At 33.5% G+C, this 18,278-nt stretch overlaps 2 protein-coding genes across 8 annotated transcripts; both read left to right on the top strand.

The window, feature by feature from the left end:
• The first annotated feature begins 370 nt into the window (after nucleotides 1–370).
• LOC116350654 (F-BAR domain only protein 2) lies at nucleotides 371–14,033 on the top strand. Of its 7 annotated transcripts, none has more exons than XM_031782518.1 (14): nucleotides 371–660; nucleotides 4,357–5,118; nucleotides 6,389–6,952; nucleotides 7,028–7,223; nucleotides 7,706–8,455; nucleotides 9,229–9,384; nucleotides 10,698–10,821; nucleotides 10,886–11,064; nucleotides 11,124–11,287; nucleotides 11,936–12,036; nucleotides 12,110–12,448; nucleotides 12,539–12,712; nucleotides 12,785–13,350; nucleotides 13,412–14,033. In XM_031782518.1, the coding sequence occupies exons 2-14, from the start codon at nucleotides 5,089–5,091 to the stop codon at nucleotides 13,504–13,506; spliced, it is 3,438 nt and encodes a 1,145-aa protein (XP_031638378.1). In that variant the 5' UTR covers nucleotides 371–660; nucleotides 4,357–5,088; the 3' UTR covers nucleotides 13,507–14,033. The 7 variants fall into 7 exon arrangements, with proteins under 7 accessions (XP_031638378.1, XP_031638377.1, XP_031638381.1 ...); XM_031782517.1 differs by having other exon boundaries at nucleotides 11,819–12,036; XM_031782521.1 differs by lacking the exon at nucleotides 7,706–8,455 and having other exon boundaries at nucleotides 11,819–12,036.
• A 231-nt stretch (nucleotides 14,034–14,264) lies between these two features.
• On the top strand, nucleotides 14,265–14,960 carry LOC116350794. The gene is made up of 2 exons (XM_031782731.1): nucleotides 14,265–14,775; nucleotides 14,845–14,960. The coding sequence occupies exon 1, from the start codon at nucleotides 14,389–14,391 to the stop codon at nucleotides 14,773–14,775; it is 387 nt and encodes a 128-aa protein (XP_031638591.1). The 5' UTR covers nucleotides 14,265–14,388; the 3' UTR covers nucleotides 14,845–14,960.
• Nucleotides 14,961–18,278: the final 3,318 nt, after the last annotated feature.

Raw genomic sequence — 18,278 nt, 5'->3', positions numbered from 1 at the left:
ACATTAAATTGATTTTGTTTACATGAAAACTGAACCGATACCTAGTCAGATCAGTTTGAAAGACGTCATTGAACGGTTCACTCACAATACAAGTGTATAGCATTTCGCACCGCATACCGTAATAACAACAAATTTGTGTGTTATTTATCCGATACGCTCTCTTTTGTACGCACACACTCAAATGTAACCCATGCTGATGTGATGGCTGGAGTTGTCTCGCTCTAGCAGCCACAATACATGTAAATGTAATTCGTGCAAAACGGTTGTCAATGTAACATTGTACAAAGCGATGTGGCGTTTGACAGTGTGAGTTCGAAATAATTTTCTTGTAAAGTATTGTACAAATTTTTTTAGTGTTAGTTCATTCTATTCGTTTTTGTAGAACGGTGACAGCAACGACGACTACGTTTAAAGGAGATATCCATCATTTTTTTTCTCCATAGAAATTCCATTTTATATATGCACGAATAGTGTTTTGAATAACAAATAGCTTTAGTGTAAATTGAAAACTATCGACAACACATTGAGAAAATTGTTTCACTTGAAGTGTTACTAAAACAATTACCATCCGGAAAAGTGAAAAGAAAATACAAGTGAAAAAGAGAAAAAACCAACAATTCGGTCAAATTAAATTGCGACAACTATCGATCAATTAAAAAGGTGAACATTTTATGTTTCCATTTCTTACTTGTATGGTGTATATGTGCAAAATATTATGTCATTTATTTCGAGAAAAAACAACAGTGGTTTTGTGCTTATGTTTGCATTGTCGTAAAGTTTGTTGAATGAACAATTTTGCAAAGCAAATTGAGTGCGTGTTTTTGTTACCGAAATGGCAACCAATTCACATTTCCAGTTCGTTTTTGCTGTTTTGTGATAGTTTTCACAGCGGCTGGTTTTTTCTAGTTTCATTTGTTTTTTGTTTTTTGGTGCTGTTCTGGAATTCAAAGCGTCGTTTTCAATGGAATTCCATTGATTGTTAGCATGGATGGTGTTCCAGATTTACACAGAAAATGTAATGAATATGATGGCCGATACGATAATGGAATGTGTCAAACCTAATGAGACAGACTATGCCACTCGAAAATTTGCTTAATTTCCTTGTGCAAAAATAAATTATGCCACTAATTAGACTCAATGATTTTCGAAATTGAAATTCTAAATAAATGAAATCGACGGTGTTGTAAATGTCAACTTTGCTATTTGTGGGTCTTTTTAAGTAACATTAAATGCTTTTCCTAATTAAGTGATTTTTCAGCAGAAAAACGTGTACTTTCGAAATTATATTCATTTTGGCGTTATATTTGTTACTTGATAGCTTTAAAGTGTCAACTCCATAAATCACATACACATTATGCAATGAAAATCATAATTTAATCATGTCAAATGATATCACCACCTCAGAAAAACATCGTTCAATTTTTTGCTCATGTGTTAAAAGTAAATTTTAACCAAAAATAGAAGTGAAAGACGTCAACATTTTGTTTGAATAATAAATGTACAATAATCTATACGGCCAATGAGGTGAAGCGATGGATAAGGCTGTTCAATAAAATCAAGTAACATCACTAACTTCAATTTAGTGGCGCTATGCTGTTATTTTCAATACATGTCAATGTACGAATGAAAATGGGGAAAATCAATAAATTCGTGCATTCGGTTTGAAAAGAAAAAATTACTTTCCATTGAAAATATCATTTCACACACGTACACATATTCATCGTGTTCTATCGCTGATTTTATACGAAATTAAAACAATTTTAATTCACAATTGTGCTGGTATTTTGCATGCGCATTTCTTTGTAACCTAAGAAAAAAACAAAAATATTTCTCTCTAGCGTTGTCAATTGATTGACTGACACCAAGGACCGCTTGAACGACTTGATATTTAAAACAATCAGTGCGTTTTTTGCACAACGCTTTATCACATGTAAAAAAAACATTCGGTTTCGTTTATCTCTTTTAGTAGAATATATGTTCGTTATATTATATATCAAGAGTCTGTGCGTTAAGCGATTTCGACGATCGCAAAGTGTTTTGTCCATTGTTGTTTGTAAGCAGAGTGTAAACTTATGAAATAATTTTTATTCACAGAATTCTAAGGCATTGTTTGCATCTTTTTCTCAGTTCATTCAACATATAATATCGAATTAAAAACATAAAAGTGTCATTCAAAAACCAGAAACCACAAAGAATTTTCTCACACTTGTTTTTAATCCCAAATGTCATTCACATTAACGGAATGTTCGCGTTCAGTTTAGCCGCATACTATCGCGGTTATAAGCGGGTGTGAGGCCAAAATCATTGTTCCACGCCCATTTTTATCGAAGATAAATAATTATTCTACATCGAGATAATACTCGTGTTATATAACCACATGAAACTATGTGTTTCACAAAATTAAGTACAATGTCTATGGATGTGAACTATTTCTTGGTATTTTTATTCTTTCGTCTCGGTTAATTGGTTGAGGGTTTTAACGATTAGTTCCCAGGGATAACGATTAATGAAGATGGATATTGATTCAAAAAACATTTCGACTTCGTTCAAACAATAATGAAAATTAATGAAAATTATTTGATGTGAAAAAAGTGTTGCCCATTTCGCTGGATCAAATGTATTTGAGCTACAAATTGGGTTAGCTTCATTAATTTTTTATGATGAAATCGTCCGCGTTGTTTCTCTCATCAATCAAGAATGCCTTCGCATGAAAAGGCTCAGATATATTTGCAGTTTCGAATATGCCCATAAAGGATAGATTGGTCGTTGTTTAAAAGTACACAAGCTATGTTATCGTTCGAATGTTCATGAGCGATTAATTTTTCAGTAATATAAACAATAGATAGCCGTGTTAAAAACGTTTCACATAATACGTGATTAATTTATAGTCTCAGCTGTTTATTGAATACATGACATTGGTATATGTTACTCTGAATGTATTTCAATGTGACAAATCTCTTGGGGTTTTTGATTATCTACTTGATAGAATTAGATAGATTCACCCACTTTGATACATGAAAATCAATAAACGAAAGATAGAAAGCGTTCGAACGCTGTCTTCCCACCAATGACTTTTTGACTCTAATGTAATACGATAGATTCATTCTAACTACCCTATTGTTATTTAACATAATCATAATAAATTTGCATCCCGATTTAATAATGCTCTTCGGATTCAGTGAACGGCAAACGATAAACACTTCATGGAACGTCATAGTTTTGAGCGTGATTAATTACTATTTTGATTTATGCAAATAGGCATTATCAGCACAGCGTACAGCATGTTAATATGATGGTTTTTTATTAAAAATGTAGAAAAATGTATCTCGTAACCGCCTCTGATACGCGCAATTATTTATTTTTTTTATTAATATTAATTATGCCAAATGGCATCATATTTCAAAATTTTTCATTGCACCGACCTGTTGCTAGTCACAAAATGACGTTTTGAAAGTGGCCACAATTAAATGGAAAATATTACCCTTATATGTTGTGTATATGTATGAATTGTCACTGGCGGAGAGATTGAGAGAATATCTTTGTGTATGGCGTTGGAAATATACTCCTACGCCCACACTAATTTCATCGTACTAAATTAGTAATATCGACAATTCAAATTGAGTCAAAAGCAGAATTTTACGGTCTCCGATTGTTCTGAGTCAAAATAATAAACCAAACATCCAAATAGGTTGGAAACAATAAAATGAAAAAAAGTCACGAATGGATTGTTCAAGTTCAATCACGAAATGATACAGTTTGTTGCGTAGCGAAAAAAAAAACATTTTTTTCACTGTGAACAGATGAAATCCAATGACGTCAGCGGTATTCCATGTTGAAATTAATTAAATGATTCACAAAAGCGAAATGAATTATGTGGCAAAGATCAATATTTAGTAAGATAGGCATTGCTTGTGCCTTACACATTTGAGCGCATCAGCCATGACGTTACCATGAATGTGATTAAACTAATTATTTATGGTTTACATTACGGGAACTGGCAGTCAGTAATAATTTATGGAAATGCGCAGAATATAAATAGCCTAATGGTATGAAACTATTTTGCAACGCCCCGAATGCATGTGTCCATTGTCATTGTCATTGAATCCAATCCATTTGCATTATAATGTGATTTGATCATGAAGTCCGAACTGTAATCATTTTTTTCTATATCACAATGATGCAAAAATAGTGATGCTTATCACATTGTGGTGCAGGTTGTTCTCTTTTTCATTGCTCTTGTTCGTTTCCGAGTTGATTAAATTGTTGACTTTTTGATTTATGCTCTCATTTCAATCGTTATTGTTTGACATAAAGAGAAAAAAAAATATTCAATTGAAAATTTTCATTTTATTTCAGCATCCTGCCAGAAATTCCAAAAAGACTGAAACAAACGCATCACACGATGAAGAAGGGTTAAGCGCAGACGGTGTGGTGACGGCAAATATTAGCATTTCTAATATGTGAAAATGTTTAAAGTGCAACCATTCAATTCATTTCAAATACATCACATACTTACACAATTCTATTGAAATAAATGCACATTATTCATTGTATGCATACGATGACAACCGAACGGTAACAGTACAATTCAGTGTTCATGAGACACGCATATGCATCGACACTAAAATTATACAATTTATATACATATATATACAAACATACAAAAAAAAGTATAAAGTAAAATCGTAAACCAAATCCGATCAAAACAGACCCTACTGAGCAACCATGAAATGAAAGAGACGGAACGATTAAAACAAAACAATGTGAAACGAAAATACAAACGACGATTAAGTGCACAGTGAGAATCGAAGTGGACCGATTGTGCGAATAAACAAGCAAATGCATGTAATAAAAGTGAAACTTGGTGGTAAAGGGGAGAAACAAAACAAAATAAATTGAAAATAAAAAGAAGAAGAAGAACAGCAACATATTTATGGAAAGCAAAGAGTTAATTCATAAGATTCAGCTAGTAGACATTTATGTGCGTGGTCATCCCGTTTTATGAATGAAATTCTTGACGCCAGGATAAATAAATTGTGTTAGACTGTTGTTGAGAAAGATCTGTATACGGTGCAAAAGCGTAACAACATGACGGTGGATTTCAACGATTATTTTTGGGTGAGTGTCAATGTACAGTGGTGGAATTTAAAATTCAATTGGACTGAAAGCGGCTTATTTTCTTTTCGTCATGATATGACCTTTTAACCTGTTTGGCTTGACTTTGTCATTGCAAAGCATTATTTTAATTAAGAGAAGTGCAATACAAAAGAGTCTGATTGGTATCTCATTAAGTTCGATTGAAGAATTCACATGTTTCATGTCAAATAAGCGACTTCCTTTCATTGTATGCAATCACATACGTCATGTGGTAAGAATCTTCGTGACAAATTACACTACATGCTGAATATCACATGTTTTCGCGTTATTTGTTCAGTGACTGAAGTCCGTGTTGCTGATAAATGCGGTAGACAAACAACTATTGCCGTCTAATCGAAATTGTTGTACAACTGCGAAATGGAGAAAATATTTTATGCACATAGCGAGTGTTAATATTTATATCAGTGGTGTTGTGTATATTTTCTTAACAAACATTCGAGAGAGAGAGAGAGAGAGAGAGAGAGAGAGAGAGAGAAAACAAGCAATTGTTAATAATAATATTCTCTATTGTTTGAAGTCAAATGTGAATATGCTTTTTTATAATACAATATACATGCATAAGAACCAACGGTTTGAAGATAATGCCTCACAAAATGTGCACACAAAAAAAAAACAATGTTATTTCAGATTCTTAAAAAAAATATCAAAAGACGGTCAAGCAACACCAAAATGGCAATTGTTTTTTTTTATCCAACAAGAGCCCTCATGCACATATTTACGCATGAAGTAGAGATGATAAGATAAAAGTATAAATGAATGCGGACGCAGTGTAGCAGAGACAATTATTGAAGAATCCATGCAAAGCAATTCATAAGTTTCGTACAACCCATAAACGAGCCCATTTAAACCTTCAACTAAAATTCCATTCTGTATTGTTCTGTTTCGCATTTTCTTTTAATTGCATAACATAAAATAGGCAAGCGACACAGCGGGAATAAGAGGGCTTTGTTCCGCCAACGATATGAAAATTGACCTCATGAATTCTCTCTCTTTTTTTATAAAAACTGTAAATTTATCGCTTGCCACTGAAAATAAAAGAGAAATGGCGTATTGCCAACGAGATTAAAAAAAAACAACAATCCATTCATATCCATTTGGACTTCCTATGAAACTGATAGCGTCGGCCATCATATGAATAGTTCGTTTGATTTTTGGCTGGCATTTTTTTGCCCACATTTATCGCCGCTGATGTATAAGTTTTTTTTTTTGTTTTTTGTGTTTCGTTCAATAGGGTGACAAAAATAACGGTTTTGACGTTTTGTATCACAATATGAAGTATGGATTGGTGGCCAGCAAGGAGTTGTCGGAGTTTTTCCGCGAAAAATCGAACATCGAAGAATCGAATTCAAAGTTGATGACCAAACTAGCAAACAAAGCTGGTTCAGGATGTGTACATGGAACATTTGCACCGGTATGGGTGGTACTGAAATCATCAGCCGAAAAATTGTCATCGTTGCATTTACAAATGGTGCACAAAATTTCGGAATTGGTTAAAGATGTCAGCAAGTATGCCGATGAACTGCATAAGAAGCATAAATCGGTAAAGGAGGAGGAGGCCAGTACGTTGGAAGCAGTGCAGGCAATGCAAGCGTCCACGGCAGCCGTTCAAAAAGCCAAGGATTCGTTTTCAAACAAAATGCATGAATTGGAAAAATTGCGCAAAGATGGCTCGGCCAAGGAGTTGGAAAAGGCCGAATCAAAATTGCGGAAGCAACAAGACGATTACAAGCAATTATTGGAAAAACATAACCCCGTTAAAATGGAATTCGAACGAAGAATGAGCATTACATGCAAGGTATGTGTACATAATATAATATAATTTTTTGCGCAAAGGAAACACGGTAATAATCCACTTTTGTTTGCATTACAGAGATTCCAAGATATCGAAGAAAACCATTTGAAACAAATGAAGGAATTTTTATCAACGTACATTGAACTTTTGCAAAATAACCATGATATGGTTGGACAAGTGCACTCCGAATTCAAGCGACAATTCCTTGAAATGACTGTTGATAAATTGCTCGAACAATTTGTAATGAGCAAATATACAGGCCTGGAGAAACCGGGTAGGTGTTCGTTTTGAACGAAAAATAAAAACGCAAAATGGTCTCATTCACGCTCTATCTCTCCCCCCCCCTCTGTCTCTGTCTACATATTGGAGTTCTCAGTTAATGATGCCTTTCGTTCACTTTGAATCCCATTTTAAGCTTGTCTCACTGCTAAACAATCCTCTTTTAGAAGTGTACAGCAAACGTGAACCCAAAAAAAAAATTGAATGCCATAGATTGTGTCTATCTGATTCGTTGCTTTTATGCGCATTATCTGCAAAAGAAATGCAAGTGCTAGACAGTAATTTGAGTACTTGTTGCTCTTTTGTGGCTTCAGCGCATTCTATGTGCGATTTAGAGTTTTGTTTTCGTTTTGCCGTAAATTGTTTAACAAAGTTTATAACCTCGTCCTGCATGATGTTTTTAAACAATTTTCTTTTTGCCGTTTTTTTTCATATGTTTTTTTCGTTAACCGGTTGGTTCTACCAAAACTAACACAGAGATTGTTGAGCTTGATTTAACACAATGGTCGCCTAGCAATACAAGTTTGAATGCAACCCAACCAAGCGCATCGCATTCAATGGTCGGAGCCTCGACGAATTCGGTTGCGTCAGCCGGAAGTGGCATTGGTTCCATTCAATTAACAAATGTCCAACTTGAATACGCTCCAACCGCTTCGCCCGAACTAAGTCTAACTAACACTGGCAGCAGCGGTGCATCGAATAATCAATCGATTTTGGGTATGGGAACAACAACAAAACGTGAACCATATCTACGAAATTGGTTTATGTCACAATCATCGGCCTCGTCACATTCGGCAAACGCTGCTTCAAACATGCCATCGCATGCAAATACAGGCAATTCCGTATCGGCAAATGCATCACCAGCCGCTTCATCATTGAATGCAGTATCAACGGAATCAAGCGAAAGTAACTATCAAAAAATGAAACAATTCTCATTACAGCAACTTCATATCGCCGATAATCAATTGCCTATCGACAAATCGTCGTCTACTTCGTCCGTACCAAGTTTCCAACATCACAGTTCAATCACAAACACTAGTAAAAAAATCACTACAAACGGTGAACATAACGGCCATAATACCAACCAAATAAACAATAGCCATAGTCATTCAGCCGATGTCAGTATGAAAGACGATCAACAGAAGCAGTCAACATCACAGCCAAAACAACAAAAATCTTCCCGCCGCACAACTTCACTTCTTAACCTCTTCATGTCCAATTCTCAGGGTAATAACAACTAAGCAAACCAAAACAAATCCAATTTATAAAATATACACTCCCATTAGCCATCGAAAGCATCGACAATATCAAAATTCGAATCGATTTTATTCGAGACTATCACACGAAATCACTCAATTTTTCTCGGAACGTTCAAATTTTTAGAAGTTCAATTTAGTTGATAAAAAGTGATGCTTGCTCTAGGCATTTTCGAATTTTTATTCTTTATTCTATTCATTTTTGTTCGAATTATTTTTATTCGTTGAATTTTTCTTTGAATAAAAAAAACCTAAGAAATCGTCATTTTCTACCCAATTTAAAAGTCGAATAGAATAGTTTATGTTTCATGCAGTGATGTCTTAGTTTTAGACTAGTGCTATATGTGCCTGTATCCAGTAGATTAGTTTGTTTTCGCCTGTTCACAATAATCAAGAGCAAGTATTTTTGTTAATGTTGGCACCATTTAATTCTGGCATAACAGTCTTTAACATCAATGTTCAATGAAACTTATGTTTGTCCTTCGAGCGCGATAATTTTCATACTTCATTTACTAATATCTTTAAATCATTGCTTAAAGAATGAAACAATGTCATCATCACATGCAAATCGTTTTAATTGTGCATATAAGAAGTTAACATTCTGCTTTCACATTCGAAAAAGTTGCTTCCTCACTTAGCGTTACTAAACAATCAAATCGATTTGATAGCGAATTCTTTTTTTTTTACTTTAAAATAATTGGCATTGAAAGAAACTTCCAATTGTTCTATATGTATGTGTTACAGGAAGTCGTGAAAGTCGCGATAGTCGTGAGAGTCGCGGCAGCCGTGATTCAAATTCAGTTGAAGTTCTATCAGCTCCATCAAGCCCAAGCGAACAACAAGAAACTCAAAATCAGTCGAGTTCGCAAATCGGACGGAATCCACTCAGAAGTTCAAAATGTATGCATTGCACTAATTCGTTAAAAAAAAAATTCAGCAAAAAAACCAATACTTTCACTAACACCGTTATATTTTCTGCTAAAAGACAATTACAATCACATGTCTTGAATGTGAACATTTCTATTTTAATCACACGAAGTAAAAAAAATAAATAAATTTGTATTTAGACATTCTCCCAATTAAGTATTTGCTCTGTTTCTAGTTTTCAGTTTTGGTATCTTGAGTTTGGTTTTTTTCAATTACCAATTTTATCCTTAAAAAATCTTTTCCATATTGTTTTTAGCGGAAAATTAGACAAAATCATTCATAATATTTGCATGCATGGTTTATTTTCGTTTTTTTTTAATTCATTAAAAATCGCATACTTTTAGAATTAGACAATATAATAATAGTTCAGAATTCTAATAGTAAAATTTTCTATTTCAAAATTTCTGTTTCGATTAAATTATTGAAAATTAATGGGCCCACCCATCGTGTAGTCGTTTAGTTTGTGTTTGCCGCCTGAACAAAAATTATTATTTTTTTTGTTATCATCAGAGATATTGGATATAATGTGTGGGCGGGAAGTATTTTTTTTTGTTTGTTATGTTGACTATTATTTTGTTTTTATTTTTTTTTTAATTTTTAATTTTTATTCCTTCGCCAAATTTGCGTATGCCTTATTACATTTATTTATTATTTATTTATTTAATTTAAAAATTTTATTTAATTTAAAAATATTTTTTCTTTTTCATATTCATTTCGAAGCACTGAATATGCACAGCAGCTTTTGTCACGTAATTCATATTCGAATATAGTGAAGTAGTGATGTAAATAGTGAATTTATGTGTCTCGAGAGTTTTCTTCCAATCTAGATAAATTCATTACATAATTATATTGCATTTTTGTCATGCACGACACTCATTTCACATCAAATGAGTCCGTTTTTTAATTGCAATCATCACCTTGTCACATTTCAAGTGAAGCGGGTTTTTTTATTCGAATTAATTTCTAACAAATTCCCTTTCAAATGTAGTGCTCTTTTTTTATGCCTGAATTGCCATTGAAAAATGAAACAAGGAGTACTTTTTATCAACTAGATTCTCTAGTTAGTTTTAAAGCTTTTACGGATAGATAATATGAAAAAGAAAGTATTTTTATCCATGGCGATGAACTACTAGTTTTAGTTTGTGGTTGGATTGGTATTATTCTTTATTTCTTCCTATTCAAGACTAAATTTTTCGCATTTTTTTTTTAATCTCCATCAGTAGAGTACAATTTGCTTTATTCCGAACATATTAAGAAAAAAAGTATCTATTCGCTTATATATAAAGTTTCAGCAATTTTGCGAAGCGGTCGAAATAAAACAAAATCCAAAAAGGCGAAGAAGAAGAAAGATTCAAACGATGACACGATAAGTGGAACCAGTGGAGGGGCGGACACAAGTAGTGCCGTTGTGTAAGTGCATTTTTATGATTTGGCTCTTGAATGTATCATAAGACTGTCTTTGGTTTCAAAACAGCGAAGAGAAAGAGGATGTTAATCAAAGTATTGAGTCAATGCCACGGGCAACACCGATTTCAATGAATAGCACAGCTCCACCACACACTCCAAATAGTGAACATCAACCTGACGTTGACGAAGATGGCTACTGCATTCAACCGAAAGAACCCCTTTGGAATACTCAATGGTCAAAGAAAGGTAAACACTCAAATTATTCATTTTGAATTTAAAATAAAATCTAATCAATTAAATTTTAGATTCAGATTCGGACAGTGATTCGGACAATGATGATCGAGGACGAAAAATACACGTCGAAATAAAGCCATTGAACAATGGATCGGCACCGATTTCAGCCAGCGTTGATGAATTACGTGCAACTGTTGAGAATTTATCGTTGTCACCTCTTGGTGGAGCATTATCGGTATGATTTCGAGCCATTCATTAAAATACCATTAACCAGCAAATGAACAGGCACATTTTTCCAAGAATGTAATCTGTTTTATGATTTGACACTGAGTTTATTTAACATAAAATTGGATCTGGCTTAAAATTGGTTTGGTATTGGTGATCATTTAGTTTGTGTTTCCATTTTGAAAAACAAAAAATATATTTTCATAAAATGACACTCCCTTCATTTTCTTTGTACATACATTTTATTTGTTTATTTGCAATTATTGCACACATATTGCTATCCATTCACACTATGCTATTTATATTATTTGTTCACGTAGATTCTTTGGCACTTTGAATTTATTTGATTTTTATTTCAAAATTGTGTTAATGTTTTTGTATGTTTTTCTTTCCCTCCTCCAATTCAAACACCAATTATCGTTCTCGCCTCAATCGAAATAAAAAAAAAAAAAATCTTTCATTCCATCGAATACAACATCGTCATCTGTTCATGCATCGTCACACATCAACATCGGTCATTTTATTTGTTCTGTCTATATAGGGTCGACGAGATTCAAATGTTGAAACCAATACCATGCTTATGAAACGTTCGCAATCTGTGTCACAACAAATTGGCGATAAGCCAAGTAATGATTTGCTTGGTCTCAATTTATTTCAGCATCACCAAAGTCCAGGCCAATCGAATTCATCAACACCAACGGCCTCACATCCCTATGCTCCGTTACAAAGTCCCACATTATCCGTATCAAATACATCGAGGTAAACTATTTTTGCTTTTTCTTCATGTGCACGATCTTAATGCGATTAATTTTTGAATTCATTTCAACAATAGATACACGGACCTGGGTGATATATTCTCAGAAATCGGTGATATAAGCGTATCAGCGCCGCCTTCAGCAACTTCAAATAAATTGAGTAGACAAATTCCAACGCCGACATCGGCAAGTAGCATTGCAATACCACGACCGCCTTCACGACGATCGGATACAACTGGACGAGAGCGCATAAGTCCATCAAACATATCGCGTGCAGATAGCGTGGGCAGTTTGGAGTTCCGAACAGCTAGCATTGGATTTGGTTCATCGCGTGGACCATCGCCGTTAACAATTGGCATCACCGACACAATTCCATTGGCTGTTGCATTTCATGAAATCGTTCACGCCTTCTTTAAGTTGGTCTTCAAAGACAATATGACCTTTGAAAGTGTTTTTTTTTTCTCTTTTTTAATTTGAAATGTTTTTTTTTTTTTTCATTTTTGTAGAGGAAGTGATGAGACACGCTGCCAAGTCAAGATGAATGGTGATATGATGCTAAGTTTTCCAGCTGGAATTGTCAGTGTATTCGCAAATAATCCGAATCCGGCTCAATTGGGCTTCCGTATCAAGAATATGCAGAATCTCGAACAATTAATGCCTAACAAGCAATTAGTATCAATGTAAATACCAAAGCGGCACCGCCTCAAAACCACAAATGTCCAATGTGTTCACTGTTTTCTGTTTCTTTACAGTGATAAATTGCAGTCGACAAGTTTTAGCACATTGCTTGAATTTAATATGCCCGCTTTAACCGCATTGTTACGACGTCAATCGGAGCAGAATCCAACCGCTTCCTATTTCAATGTTGACATTTTGAAATATCAGGTGAAAGCAAAAACGGGCGCATCATCATGTCCATTCCAACTAGTTTCATACTGGAAATGTGAACCGACGCATACCGACATCAAAATCGATTACAAATACAATAATCATGCGATGGCAGCTGCATCACCACTACTAAATGTTGCCTTATCAGTTCCGGTTGATGGTGGTGTTAAGAATGTACAGTCGAAACCGCATTCGGCTTGGATGGGTGAATCGAATCGTCTAGTTTGGAATTTCACCGACATTTCACAACATTCGGACAACAGTGGTGTTGGTACGCTTCGAGCTCGATTGGAAGTCGCCAATGGACCATCGACACCGTCGCTAATTAGTACACAATTTAATTGCGAAGGAACCACATTGTCTGGAATTGAGTTTGAGCTTGTCGGAAGCGGTTATCGTCTGTCTTTAGTTAAACGACGCTTTGTTTCTGGTAAATTATTTTGGTGATAGTAATTTGAAAATGATCGAAATTAATTGGATTTTATTTACAGGAAAATATATATGCGAAGGAGATGGCATTCGAAGTATTAAAACACCAACGCCGCCAAATGCAAGTTCACCCAATCCGTATAGTCGATCCTCATAAGCATTGTGTCCAAACAAAATGAAACGCATTTTCCGAATCTAGCATTCGATTTTATGTTAGTTACAATTGGTTTTGGCTTTATTGCTGCTAAGTGTAAAAAAAATGTGTTATACTAATTATTATTATATGAATTTAATGTCTAAGCATACATTTGCCGCCCAGTATGTCGCCCGCTACGCATTCAAACGTAGATCGTGAAAATTGTTTTCGTTTTATATCAGAAAAAATGATGAAAAAAGAGAAAAAATATGTATAATTTTGTTGAATTGTTCGTCTTATTTCATTGAAATGGTTATTATCTGTAGTTGGAAAACGGCATGTTAAAGTCTATATATTAATTGAGAATAAACACGAAATCAGAAGAATTCGAACTATGAAATCATATTCAATTAAACATAACGAATCTTCAGATTTTTTCCCTTTCTTTGCATTTAGGTATATTAAGTATATTTAGTTGAACTGTACAATTCTAATCTTTTTATTGCAGAAAAAAAACACACACCCATACACATTTATATGTTTGCAAACTCTACTAAAAATAATTTAATTATATTATTTGATGTAGTAGAAATCACTATAATTATTAAAAGATTATTAAAAACAGACATTCAAATTAATGCGAAAAAAGCTTTTTTTTTACCTCTAAATTTTTAAAATATAAACAACATTTTCGCTGATATTGGAACAATGGGTATTTGACAAATGTTACACTGGAAAGTCCCATATCGGACCAGTTCTTAATGGAAAGTTTTGACATATTTGACACTTTGAGGTTATGTATTCATTGTAAACAAATGTATTCAGTTGTTTTTTTGGTAATATCAAAATCGAAAAAGTTTTATTTAAAAACACAAAGAATTGCTTGAAGTGCAAGCATTGAAAATGAGCCCAGCAACAACCCAAAAACCGTTTGCTCATTCCGAAGCATACAAAATCAATGGAATTCATACCGAAATACTATTGCACAAATTCACCAATAAATACTTGCTGATCATCACACAATACGAAAAGGTGAACAACGTCTTCATTGCGTGCAATGATGTTGCACTTACTGGTATCGTTCAAAATCGTTCGTTAAATGTGAAACATCAATTTGGTGTGATCACCGATGAAGTGGAATGCGGCGTTCGATTTTTCTTGACAAATATGCAATTACCGAACTTCGATAAAGATATGGATGTTGTCGTTTGTTTGGGCTTAAAAGAGTACAATGGAACGATACTGAGACAAATTGCAAGCGTTCTAAGTCGATTGGGACAAACGAGTTGAGTAAGTAGACCAAAAATTCCAAACACAAATAAGACGTCAATATTAATTTGTTTACATTTTATTACGCAGGGAATTACCAATGTAACACGGAACTCTCAAGGTCAACGTAAATCGATGGTCACTTTACACCATAAAACTTGTTGTGAACCATCGAGTTCGGTGGAAGAAAAAATATGTTAATTCTTCTTTTTAAGTTACACTTCTTATATCCATTTGAAATTAAAATGCTAATAAATGCAAATACTATACTTCCGTAAATGTTTTAATCTGATTGGTTAATTTGCTTTAGTACGTGCGCCACTTCCGAATAATAAAGAATGTAGACAAAAAGAAACACGTTATTTCGTTCATACCAAAGCATAAAAAATGTTACGTCACTTTAACATGTGTTTCGGGCACACACCAATCAATCAATCAAGGTGAAATCTATGAGTTTATAACGGTCCATTGTATATGTTGTATTCTTCGGATTACCACGCTTATGTCTTGCGATGGTATGAGATTAGGTTCGGTATATAAAGAGAACCATCATTTGTTTCAGCATCAAATCCAATCTAACTTTTCGACTAGTTAGAATATACCCATATAAAGACCAATTTTTATTCATTCGTGCTTTCAATCGAGTTTTAAAATGTTTAAGGTAAGTTTAAGTGATACAACACCTATTCGACATGTGAGAATTTATAAAAAAAAATCGTGGAAAATAAATTATTATTCCGTTTAAATAGTGGCGTTGCATCATTGTTTTGCTCATGTTGGTTGCCGTAGCATATTCTCAACGGGGATTGTTTGGCCGAAGACGTTATGGTAGATTCGGTAGATATGGTGGATACGGTGGATACGGTAAAAAAAAAACAAAAGTATGATTGTGAAACAACTAATTGTAAAATGAAATCTGTTAATAATAGGTGCCGTACCAGTAATACCAGTAGTGCCAGTCGTGCCTTATGCACCATTCCGCCCGGGATTCTTTGGCTAACGCGCATTTGGAAATGATAAATTCAAGCAATTGTAAACTAAGTTGTAAACATATTGTACATATACATTATATGTGATAGATATAAATTATGTTAATTTTAATTGAAATAAATATAATATAAAGAAAAATTAGGTAAAAATCATTTTAAAATAAGAGTCCTTTTTTGGATTTATTGTGAATATTGTTTACAAACAGTTGTCTTTTTGATGATATTATAAAAATGCAAAATTTTTGAATGAAGCCGTGAAAAACCTTAATAAAACTACTCTATTGAATTTTCATGTCAAAAAAGGGAGGAAATTGTTAATCATCCAAGATATGGGCTGAGTCCACCGTTTCCTCCATAATAGGTGCTGCCACCGCCATTATTTCTGCGATAATATCCTGGTGCTGAAAATTGGAAAGAATATTTTGCTTCAAATATCCTTAAATATGAACTTTATCACTCACAAGGTCTTGCTCCAAGTCCATTATAGAGAATTTCACTTATAGTAGGATAATAACCGGGGACAACTATAAAAAAAATGCACATTCACAGATATATTTTTTTTTTTTTTTCATTTTAAGTTTAAACTTACATTGAGGTTCTGCAACTGGTTCAGGGACTGGAACTGCAGAGCTCATAGCAATCAACGCAAGAAAACATAAAGCAATCACAAGCTGTTATTGAAAATTTTAATTATTATAAATTTCTTCAATTCTAAAAAGAATACAATCGAATAGAACACTAACTTTTGCCATTTTTAATTTTCAAATTGAAAAAAGAAATCACTGTAATTCAGATGGCTTCTGATTCATAACTGATGAAATGCTGATTATTCGTTGAATATTTATACCTTTTATTCATACTCTGTAAAACAACGTAGTTATTTATAACAAAGAGTTAATAAATTTTTACAATCAATGCACCGTCAAAAACCTTTTAACGAACGTCTGGATAATTATCACGCGAGAAATACGTATTTAAATGTGTCCAAATCGGAACAAATATGCAGGTTAATTAATACTCATATGCCGACTTATCAGGACAAGGATCATTTGACGCAATTTCACAATCCTGTTTCTGTTAAGGCACAATTTTTCTCTATAGATCATTTAAATTTTAAAACTTGAAGTTTTCTTTTCATTCTGCTTTTATGCCGACATAAAATTTACAAACAAAGAAAAAACTGATAAAACAAATGATGCGCAATGAAAAGAATTAAATAAATTTAAAAACCATGTTCCACAATGCTGCTGTGTAGGGCTCATAAAAGTGAATAAGTCAAGAGTTTCACAGGTGTTTGCCTGAAATAAGCATTTGGGTGTAATTAAATGCGTTTTAAAGTTGAATACAAATCAATGCTTATTAATTTGGTAACACGTTGCTTATATTGTTTATAACACCAAGTGTATTATACACATAGCTATCATCATGAAGATAGAGTTATCTGCATTGTAATTTGTTTTGCATATACACAACTTTATATGCATGAATATATTATAAAAAATGTGTTTATACTGCAAATACGAAATACTTCTTAAAATAGACATCATCAATTAAATTTTTAATACATTTGTTACTATTGAATATGTAAGGCTATTATTATTTAAAGCAATCGATGATTTAATTGCTTCAATCAACATACTCAAGACTGAACAGAAGAACTTGAAACTTGAAGAAGATCGATGATATTCAGGTTTTTTCCATTTAGTACGTTGAAATTTTGAAATGATTTAAAACATTTGGGGTATTCATCTTACACGTGCCATGCAATTCTGAACGAAGTTCTTTTGAAGAAAAAATGAATCAATGCGGTGAATTAATTGCAATTTTATTTCAACATTATGTCATTATCAGTATTTTTGCTACGAATTCAAAAGGTTAATTTGGAATGAACAGGAATCCTGTATATGCACATGTGGCATCGAAAAAATACAGAAAACATATTAAACATTTCTGTTTTTATTGATTTTTAGAACTAAACACTTATTTGTTATATATTGATCGTCTTTTGTTGTAACTGTCGGATACCGTACAAATATTATTCTATAGGGATATATTTAATATGACGATATTCACACTCGGGTATAACTTCTGTAATTGGACTGGAAAAATACTATTATTGTTCATTGTAAAGTTTTACTTCAGTATGATTCATACAATGATTTTTGGATAGAATAGATCCGTAAGATCTCCGCAAGATCCGGATCCAAGCGTGCGTACGTAGCCGCATGATACATACATTCCTAACTCCGTAATGCTATGGCATGCGAATCAAAGAAGGGGAAATAAGAATAACGAATTTGCGTGCGTATTATATATGTATGCATCATGCGGCAGCGTACGCACGCTTGGATCTGGATCTTGCGGAGATCCTACGCATCTATCCTATCTAAAAATGAAGGCCTAAGAAGAAAACAATAACATACAGAATATTCTGCAAAAAGACGAATACAAATTTATGTGAGCAAAAACCAAATATACAAACAGACAGCGCAAAAGTAAAACAGCCTACTTACATGTGTTTCTTATGTAAGTAGG

This window comes from Contarinia nasturtii, unplaced genomic scaffold, assembly GCF_009176525.2.
Source record: "Contarinia nasturtii isolate CC-2019 unplaced genomic scaffold, AAFC_CNas_1.1 Cnas_scaffold_4311, whole genome shotgun sequence".
NCBI lineage: Eukaryota > Metazoa > Arthropoda > Insecta > Diptera > Cecidomyiidae > Contarinia > Contarinia nasturtii.
Note: the sequence above shows the minus strand (reverse complement) of the source record. Positions and strands in the feature narration are given on the sequence as shown.

What these genes read in the sequence shown, in the direction of transcription:
- LOC116350654 (XM_031782517.1), top strand. Translation starts at nt 5,089, where the DNA reads ATGACGGTGGATTTCAACGATTATTTTTGG. An exon ending in TCCACTCAGAAGTTCAAAAT is followed by an intron (nt 9,385 to 10,697) that starts GTATGCATTGCA and finishes TTATATATAAAG; the next exon opens with TTTCAGCAATTTTGCGAAGC. An exon ending in AACAAGCAATTAGTATCAAT is followed by an intron (nt 12,713 to 12,784) that starts GTAAATACCAAA and finishes GTTTCTTTACAG; the next exon opens with TGATAAATTGCAGTCGACAA.
- LOC116350794 (XM_031782731.1), top strand. Translation starts at nt 14,389, where the DNA reads ATGAGCCCAGCAACAACCCAAAAACCGTTTGCTCATTCCGAAGCATAC.